This window comes from Egretta garzetta, unplaced genomic scaffold (genome assembly GCF_000687185.1).
Source record: "Egretta garzetta isolate BGI_Z169 unplaced genomic scaffold, ASM68718v1 scaffold688, whole genome shotgun sequence".
NCBI classification, from domain to species: domain Eukaryota; kingdom Metazoa; phylum Chordata; class Aves; order Pelecaniformes; family Ardeidae; genus Egretta; species Egretta garzetta.
The window spans coordinates 49141-59105 of NW_009260514.1; the positions used below are offsets into that span (position 1 = coordinate 49141).

Sequence of the window (9965 nt, forward strand, 5' to 3'; positions counted from 1 at the left end):
TGCCCGGCACCATGCCGCTCTCGGCTGGCCCTGAGCGCCGGTCCCAGCAGAGAGGGCACCCGAGCCCCAATAGGTGCTTTGGCACTGCTGCCTTCCAGCCGCTTACTTTCCCATTTCTTCCCCTTTTTTTTTTTTCTTGTTTTTTTTTGTTTTGTTTTGTTTTGGTTTGGTTTGGTTTTCCCCGCACCCCCGTGTAACCCCCTTTTGCCAGATAATTTTCATATTCTGTTCCTTAGGAAGTGAAAACCAGGGGCATGGCTTTCACACCTACCTGCTTACAGCGCGCAGGGATGTACCGTGCCATCTCCTTGGGGGTGTGCGGAGAAGGTGACCTGCCACCGGCGCGGTGTCACTTGGAGCTGCTCCTCCGTAAAAACACAGCTCCATCTCCGAAAACACAGAGCTGGAGGTTCTTACCGGCTCCCACGCTGTTATCTTTTCCGTGAACGAGCCTGTAAGCGCAGCAAACAAAATAGTTGGTGTCCGTAAAGGGCATGATTTGCAAAGGCACAATAATGATGCCTTGTGAAGAGCTGCAAAAAGTAAACAGAAAAAGAATAACTCCTCAAATGTGCCAGCGCCCGGCATGGTAAAAACGGGAAGTGGGCATCTAACCTATATCTGTCTGCAATTTCTAGTAAGAGTTGCAAAACTCTGTTACCTTACTGCGAGTTAGGTTGTGACCAGGAGAGCGAGGCTGAGGTATTTTTACGCTTGAAATCTTTGCGTTTTAATGCATTTTAGAAAGCGGAGCTGGGTTGTCAAATACGCCCTGAAACTGCGCTACCGGTTGGAAGGGGCAGACTCTGATGTATTTATTTCTGCAGAGAATCCAGTATGTAAATATAGGATACTTCTACCAGGGTAGTGGGTTGGGTTTTTTATTTTCTTTTTTAAGCTACAACTTGATCAAAGGCTGTGGTCCTCTGGATTTTTGCCAGATTTCTGTGTGAAAGCATCGAGTAAAAGTGAGAGTGCTTAAAAGCAACTAAATGCCTTTTTGTCTCCTTCCTCCGTGGCTCCGTTATTGGGTTGGCTTTCAGGATTTTAATAAAGTTCACAGCAAAAGAGGCAGCGGGCAACTGTTGGGAGTTATTTCTGCAAGGGTCGTAGGAGGAGGAACTGCTGGATGAGATGTTTGTGTGATATGTCTGAATTTTTAATATTGATTGAAGATAGAATATATTGGGAGAAATAACAGCGCTGCCTAAAATTGTGGGGTTTGAGGCATCATGTTTCTTAAGTTTCCTTCCCTCTTATTTTCACATCAAAAATGGTCAAAACAGGAAGTTTGGTTCGTACCTTTCATTTTGTAAGACTTTTCCCTACTTAGTTCAGACAACTGGGCTGTTAGCGTTTGTTGTTAAAATCTGAACTCGGTGATTCAGCATCGCTTAAGTGACTGCAATGCTCGTGTGAAGGTTATTTGTCATTTATAATGTCAAATGTTTCCTCCCTTTCTCTTTCCCAACAGCCATGGCAATGACAGGCCCGACGCCATGCTCGTCCATGAGTAATCACACCAAGGAGCGAGTTACGATGACGAAGGTGACGTTAGAAAACTTCTACAGCAATCTCATCGCACAGCACGAAGAACGAGAGATGAGGTAAAACTCTTTCTTGCTTCCTTTCCTAACCGGGTAATGGATATTAACTGCGTTTAGTTTTCTGGAGCCGAAGCAAAACCAGGTGGCCTTTGCTGAGTGGGTACCTGGGATGGGGCTTGGCACGAGCAGCCGGAGGCAACCACTGGGTTTCTGAATCCCACGGTAGTTTAGGCCGGAGCTTTTTGAGTAATTTTTGAGCAAATGCAAAAGGGAGATGATGGTTAGCAAGCTTTTAAAAACCCATGTATTTGATTGTGTGACTAAGTAGAAACTAACTTTAGGGATGTGCTTGGGATGATTCGAGTACAATTCTGAGGTAGAAAACCAACGTTTACAAATGTTTATCCTGCCCATGTCTGTTCTGTTGCCTCTTCCCATTTTCTGTCCCTGGTTGTAATATTTAAAACTCGCTCTAGAGTATCGGTTTCAGTTTGGATTATAATGTGTGATCGAGTCAGCTGATAAAGGAAGAGAATCTGTTCAAAGGCAATGATGGATTGCTGGACTGTCACCAAGTGCTCACTTCTTGCCTGTGAGTTAGCTGAACCTTTGGCATCTCTTGAAATACATCGGTCAAAATATACCAAGCGATTTAACTGGGAAGTATTACTGTTACTTTCCTTTGGCTGGAACCCTCTAATTTGCTGAACACCCTCAAGCTGTAGCGCTGGGACTTCTGATGTTCTCCCCGCTTGCCATGTAGTCTATAATCAGAACTTTCAAAAAGGTTCGGTGTTCCTTCCCTTGCAGACTCCCTGCCAAAACCCTAACTCGATCCGAAAGGAATGCCTGCTAACTACAATAACTGTAGAAATGAGGAAGCAATTTAGAAATAAATACTAACTTGCCTGCACGTTTCCTTCAAAGCTTCAAATAAATAATGAGAGATTGAGGTCTAATCCAAACAGAAAATGTCACTGATTTAATTCCTTTCTTTCTCTTTGCATAGCTCTTGCTTTTTATTGCGAGCGCTGTTGTCTACTTCTAAAACCTCAGTGACGTTTTTTTTTCTGTTTAGGATCAAGATTTTGTCTGAACTGGACTTTACAAATTACACTTTTTTTTTTTTTTTTAACACCAGATGTGTCTGCAGATGTGCAATTTGGAGTTTAAATGGTGTTGACAAAATGCGCGCTGAAGTGCAGATAGGGTCTGTAAAGGATATTTGGGGGAATTTAATTTGAGCTATTTAATTCTGCGGATGGCAGTAGTCATCTTTTGCTACTGGAGTCACTGTTTTGACTGTGAAATGAGATGACCAGGCAGGGCTCGCTTGGGTACTTAAATAAGGGCAGAGCGATTTAAATGTGCCTGATGGAAGAAGTGATAACCCAAAATATTATCACGTCGCAGCAGCTGCGTGGTGGCCCAGGAGACCGGAAGAGGATCTTGCGAAGAATGACTTGCATAAGGAGAAGGAATTTTTAGTACATTTGTAATGTTATAGCAATAAAAACACACATGGAGAGAGAAAAAAAAAAAAAAAAACCAACCCAAAACACCAGTCCCAGTTCAGCCAGCTATTAATATGATCGGTGTTGGAGAAAAAGTTCCCAGAGGGTAATCATTACACATGCCCTCTGAAACCATTCCCCTCTCTGAAGTCCTGCTTCCTTTTTTATTTTCTCCTAAATAGTATTTTTTCTACTAAGGCTCTAAATATTTCTGATTCTTGAAGGGGGAGAATGTGTACAGACATGTTTCCTCTTCCCAAGCATTTTGGGTATTAGTAAATATGAAGTAACTTTTCTCATTCTGTATACGATGAGTTGGAGATGCAGAGAACTTACAGCACAGATCCACAGATGTGTTTAAATAACCAGTTCTCCCTGGAATAAGTGAGACTTTGGTGTTTAAATATTTATTATGGCTGTGGTCTTAAGTGACTTACCCAGCTGTCAAAGAGAGACAAGAATCGAACCTAGATCTCCTCAATCTACATTCATATATGATGAAAATATACACTTGAGTAAGATGTGAAGCTCAAGGCAGGTTTAGATTGTCAAAATTAGAGTGGACAAGGGGGGTTGTGGAGTCTCCTTCAAATGCCACCTGGGTGCTGTGCTGTGCCCCCTGCTCTGGGTGAGGCTGCTTGAGCAGGGGGGTGGCACTGGGTGAGCTCCCGAGGTCCCTTCCAACCCTTGCCATGCTGGGATTCTGTGTGTGACAAGGCTAGAATGGTAAAGCTGTAATATTAGATTCCTCAAAATTAATCTCATGTCTGAGTCTCCCCTATGTGCCTTTTACACTTGTTACGTGCTGGCATTGCACCCTCCTTTCGCAGCAAGCTTAGACCAGAGGCGTTGGATAGATGCCTGTGATTAAGAAACAACGTTAATGATTCAACCTTTATTTTTCTAATTTGTCTCTGCTATAGACAAAAGAAGCTAGAACAAATGATGGAAGAAGAAGGCTTAAAAGATGAAGAGGTAAGGAATATAAGAAAATTACCTTAATGGTTAAATACAAGCGATTTTTCTTTTATAAATGGAGATCTGGGACCTTTACGTGGGATTGCTGTGATCTCTATGGAGCCCACCTGCAGAATCCTCACTGTGGGGTTTTTCTTTTTTCCTCCCCTAAACTCTAGAAAAGGATCAGGAGGTCAGCACATGCACAGAAGGAAACAGAGTTTCTTCGCCTAAAGAGAACAAGGCTTGGTTTGGAAGACTTTGAGTCTTTGAAAGTGATAGGCAGAGGAGCATTTGGAGAGGTAAGTCCAGAAAAGATGGCTAACAAATACCCGTGCCATTTAAAAATACGTTTAAAGCCTTGCGTAGTTTATACAAGTGAAGGGTAAATGTTGTAACAGTGGCAGATTGCTTAACAGTCACGTGCCTCTGTCTTTAAACCTAATAAATATGGAAGAGGGAGAGCTGGAGGGCCGCTTGCACTAGTCTCTTCTGGTGGCCTTCCTCAGAGAAAGCGGCTTTGAGCCTTCTGCTTTGGGTGTACGATTGCTCAATGTGTCATCTCTGTTAAAATGTCTTCATCTCTTAGAGTTAACAGAACTTGTTTGTCATTACTGTGCGCTAGGTAATGCTTTTTGGTTTTATTATCGGCTATGATTTCATTAAATGGATGCCAAGGGCTTGATACTCAAATTTGTCAAGAGTTGTAGGGATAATCCTGTATCTGAATTTTTGCATACTTCCTAGGTGCGACTTGTCCAGAAGAAAGATACGGGGCATGTTTATGCAATGAAAATACTGCGTAAAGCTGACATGCTTGAAAAAGAGCAGGTAAGTAGCTGCCTTGAGTAGCAATGCTACCATCCATGTTTCAGATGACTCTGGGAGGTAATTGTGATGTGGAGAGTGGCATAATAAGCATCTGTGGTCTAGGTTTACAAGCTAAAATGTTCCGTGGGTTTTTTTCCTCGTTTTTTGTAGAGGAAATAGGTCAGAAAAATCTTGTATGAATTCATAAGGACCTGTCTTCTAGTGGGCTCTTTCAAGTTTCTTTTTTTTTTTTTTTCCTTTTTGCATTCTTTGTAACACTGCAGAAGTTTGAGAAATATATCAAGGGTTACAGCAGTGCTTACAGGCTAGTGCAGGTAACTGGATGCTCAGTGTTTCAACCAAGCTCTGATGCCTTGCTTTAGTCTTAATGGAAGCTGCAATTGTAACAGTCTTTTCTAAGAATCATAGAACCATAGAATTCCAGGTTGGAAGGGACCTCAAGGGTCACCTGGTCCAACCTTTCTAGGCAAGAGCACCGTCTAGACAAGATGGCCCAGCACCCTGTCCAACTGAGTCTTCAAAGTGTCCAATGTGGTGGAGTCAACCCCTCCCCTGGGGAGATTATTCCAATGGGTGACTGTTCCCATGGTAAAAAACTTCCCTCTCATGTCCAACCAGAATCATCTCAGGATTAAATTGTACCCATTGCCCCTTGTTGTTTCCATGTGACCCCTTGTGAAAAGGGGTCTCCATCTTCTTTGTAGCTATCCTTTAAATACTGGTACGTGGTGATGAGATCCCCTCTGAGCCTCCTTTGCTCAAGGCTGAACAAACGCAGCTCTCCCAGTCCATCCCCATACGGCTGAGAGAGGCTTCCCAGCCCTTGGATCATCTTGGTGGCCCTGCTCTGGACCCCTCCAGCCTGCCCACAGCTTTTTTGTACAGCGGGGACCAGAACTGCATGCAGGATCCCAGGTGTGGCCTGACCAGCGCTGAGTAAAGTGGGATAACGACTTCTTTATCTCTGCTGGTGATGCCCTTGGTGATGCACCCCAGCACCCTGTTGGCCTTCTTGGCCACAGCAGCACGAGAGGCTCTTCAGCCTGAAGCAAGGTGGGACTGAACTCGCTTTCTACTTGAATACACAGGGAACAGAGCATTTTCCTAAGGACTAGGTTTGTATATCCAACAAAAGAGAAGGATGGTTCTATGTAGCTGATTTATGCTCTTCCTCATTTTGCGATGATTTATGTTACATGTACACACGTGCAGATGCTTCAGTAGAGATGCCAAGATCGGCGTTTTTCCACATTTCTGATTTATGGGTCAGATTTATGGAATCAGATATAAATACTGAAGTGATGTGACTCTGGAATTCTGACTCAGAGAGGCACAAAGTAGTGGTGTTTAACTTCTGGAAATACAACGGTCGGAGACAATCGTTTCTTGTTCAGCACTGGGATGAGTCTAAGAAACGCTGTGCATGTGCTCATAAAATCAGGAACTGGTTTCCATTTCTGAAAGTTTTTGTTTAAAAAAACCAAACAGCCGTGTGTTCGTGCACGAGCTTTATGCAGCACTGCGGAGTTAGTGCTGTGGTCTACATCTGTGGGAACAGGCTGAAGCCGTATCTGAAGGGCGTGCTAACTATTTTGAGAAGAGCTAGGTTTTGAGAGATCTAATTATTAGGTATTTTTGTAAAAAATTGAGATATTTTTATGTATAATCAGCCATATGTTTCTCCTCCTGAATCATCCCACGGTAATAAACCGTGTTTTGGAGTGGTCTGTTATTAAAATGATTTTAAGATAAGTGTCTGCCTAGTGTCCCGTATCGCTTGTACAGTTCTGATTTGGAGGGGACCCAAAAGCCCTAAGAATTGAAAAAAAACAACCCCATAAACATGGCTTAACTTTCTGTACAGAACCTTGTTGTTCTGGAGGGTGATTTAAATTTATCTGGCTTGAATTTTTGCTTGAAAGAATGAGGTTAGTGCTCTCTTCCCTTCCTACGTACATCTCAATGTATGGCAGCAAAAGTCATATACTAAGTATTAATGTTAAAGTGTAAATGTCCAAAGGCAAAAGTCCCCATAAACTTCCCCGTGGAAACTCCTGAATGTAGAGGGTCTGAGGAGTAAAATGGAGTTGGTGTTCAATGGGATTTATCAGATTGGGGAAAAAAAAAAAAAAAAAGAAACATTCTGGAAAAATACAGCAGTTTTAATGAAAGCTTTTCACCTTTTTGCTGTCAGAAGCATGACTTTTGGATTTGATTTTGAACATGTTATGCTTTTTTATTACCTGAAAACATTGAGGGGTGAAACTATTGAAGCTTTGCTGGTGGTTCTGCCCTCATGTAGGATTTTGACTGCTGTCTGTTGAGTATTTGATGCTTTTGAATATAATCCTTGAATTGTCTGTGAAATAAATGCATGTAATAAAACATAGACTTGTAATTAATCAAATGCGTATGTGTATCTCCAGGTTGGCCATATTCGTGCGGAGCGGGACATTCTGGTGGAGGCAGACAGTTTGTGGGTTGTGAAAATGTTCTACAGTTTTCAGGACAAGCTAAACCTCTACCTTATCATGGAGTTCCTGCCTGGAGGTAACCACCGGAAATCAAAAGATTGCTTTCCTCTTGTTTGTGGATTTCTAACTTACAAATGTCGGCTGGGACGAGAGCGTATGTGGTTACCGTACAGCGGTGTTTGATACTGGATGTTACGTTGTGAGCAAACACGTCGCTGTAAAGCTTTCGGCTTTCAGAGTTAAGGGTGCTGAGGTCTGTGGGTCAGGCTCGAGGTTATCTGCTTGGGTCTTCTAGCTACAGATGTTTGAAATTCAGCCGTAATGTTCTGCTGGTTCTTGTCGTGACTGTGCACGGGGTATCTATAGATCCATAACATAACCAGCTGTTGATTTTTCTAACCTTTTGCTTTTAGCTGGTTTGCAGCAAGAGTAACTTTTAAGGCCCTTTTTTTTTCAGAGGATGATGATGTTTGTCCTTGAGTGATAATGCTACTGTAATTCACTTAAGAAAGTTATGCTGAAAGCCTGTAATATATGTGACTAATGAAACCACAGGAATGCTTTCTGAGATGACGCTGCACAAATGCAATCTGTTTTTTGTAACAGCTCTGTAGCTGAAACTATCTACTTTAATCTGGCATTCAGATGTGTAGTGAAGCGTGGTGGTCCATAGCTGCCTCTTAAGGGATGTTGCTGTACTGTTATTTCATCTTCATGCTATGTAGCTCCCTCTGTAGGTTTAATGCAACTGCATACAAGCCTTTCCACATAATGGGACACAAGGAGAGATATAAGAGTTTGTCGCAGAGGTGCTGCAGAATTCTGTTACTTTAATATGAAATCAGTTTGGATTTCCTGAGGTTTTAAATAGCTTAATTCTTTCCTTTGCAAATGTCTTCCAAATTAGCAAGAGTGGAGTTTGTGTGTGCGCGCGCTTGTATTTACCTTTGCTATTTGTGGGGTGGCTTCCAGGTGATATGATGACACTGTTGATGAAAAAAGACACTCTAACGGAAGAAGAGACCCAGTTCTATATAGCTGAGACTGTGCTAGCCATCGATTCTATTCATCAGCTGGGTTTTATCCATCGAGACATAAAACCGGACAACCTTCTTCTGGATAGCAAGGTATGTACTAACCACAGGCTGGGTAGTAGTACGCAGGTCTTGTAATTTTGTAATTTTTAATATTGACTGTGTTTACAGTTGTGAAAGAGAAGACGGGGCTTCTTTCTTAGCCCTGTTCCTTCTAGCTTTTGAGGCTGTATCTGCCATGTTGCTGGGGAAAAAAAACAACCTGCAAGCCAAGAAAGACCTCTCCTCCACCTCTATTCATACCTCACTTACGAGCTCTCTTCCGACAGTTGTTGAAGCTATTTTTGGTTATTTCAGCTGCAATTTAAAACAGGCAGTTTCAATTCTCCCCTCCTCATCAAAGATGTTTCCTTTTGGTCTCACATCTGTTATGCTCACGCTTGCCAGCTATTGGGTAGATGATCGTATCGGGTGCGAAGGATGTAGCTGTTCCATTAGCAAAACTGAAAACTGAGATACTATCACCCTCAGAATGAGGATGTATTTCTGAAGGCTGGCCACGCTACCTGATTGCTTCTAGATGGTTATTGGAGGCGGTTTGAGAAAGCTCCATCATTTCACCATCCTCCTGTTGCTCACGACAAGTTTGCTTAGAATTTGGCTTGTTTGGAAAAAGTTTGCCAACAGTGTGTAATTATATTTTACCACTAGCCAGCTAACAAGGCACTGTTGGAATTACTGATGTAATTCACTATGCCTACATCCAGACGTAGATAAATTTAGGACTTTGGAAAGTACGTATATTTTAGTTACACATCTAAAAATGGCACATAGGCGGTGTGGTCACATTATGCACTATGACAGATCCAATCTGTGAATTCAAGGTGCTTCTCCTTATCTGCCGGGGTCAACGCACGATCCAGGGACTACAGCTCCCTCTGGAGATGTCTGCTTTCGCTCTGAAGCGGCCAGAGGCTTGTGGGAGCAGAGGTTTCTTCAAGTAAACTGGGCTTTCTCTGAGCAGTATCAATGGAACTATTAATAGCTTGACACTATGTACGCATCCAGTCTTGGGCTGAAACAAGGGATGCAAAAAGAGAGCATCTATTTATTCTACAAAATAAAGGGAGGGGAAGAAGTAGGAAACTTTGCTATGACAATGTCTCATACTGGGTTTGTATTTTGTTGTGTGTTTTTTTTGTTTTTTTTTTTTCTTTGTTTCTAGGGCCACGTAAAACTCTCAGATTTTGGTCTGTGTACTGGACTAAAGAAAGCCCATAGAACAGAATTTTATAGAAACTTGAACCATAGTCTTCCTAGTGACTTCAGTAAGTTATTTGGCTTCAGAAGGGTGTCTGTGTACGTGCTGCCGGTGCCTGACAGAACTCATTCCAGTGTGAGGTTAGAAGGTTGCAGAAGGGGGCTTATCTTCAGTGAGGTGAAACTTTGACTGTAGGGGCCCGTGATGAGCACCTTGATGGCCGCCCCTCGAATACTGTGTTCCGTTTTGGGCCCCTCCCTCCCCGAAGGACCTGGGGGGGCTGGAGCGTGTCCAGAGAAGGGCAGTGGAGCTGGGGAGGGGTCTGGAGCCCCAGGCTGCTGGGGAGC

General features: G+C 42.9%; 1 protein-coding gene across 2 annotated transcripts in view; it reads left to right on the forward strand.

Moving 5' to 3' along the window:
* Positions 1-618: 618 nt before the first annotated feature.
* Positions 619-9965, forward strand: part of STK38 (serine/threonine kinase 38) — a 14951-nt gene continuing 5604 nt past the window's right edge. Inside the window, exons 1-8 of one of the 2 annotated variants that reach the window (XM_035900137.1) lie at positions 619-702; positions 1475-1607; positions 3985-4036; positions 4198-4320; positions 4766-4849; positions 7276-7399; positions 8296-8450; positions 9583-9685. In XM_035900137.1, coding sequence (XP_035756030.1) covers positions 1477-1607; positions 3985-4036; positions 4198-4320; positions 4766-4849; positions 7276-7399; positions 8296-8450; positions 9583-9685 — 772 coding nt within the window. In that variant the 5' untranslated portion in view covers positions 619-702; positions 1475-1476. Of the gene's footprint in view, positions 703-747; positions 836-1474; positions 1608-3984; positions 4037-4197; positions 4321-4765; positions 4850-7275; positions 7400-8295; positions 8451-9582; positions 9686-9965 lie in introns of those variants that run through there. The other variant, XM_035900138.1, reaches the window with a different exon arrangement.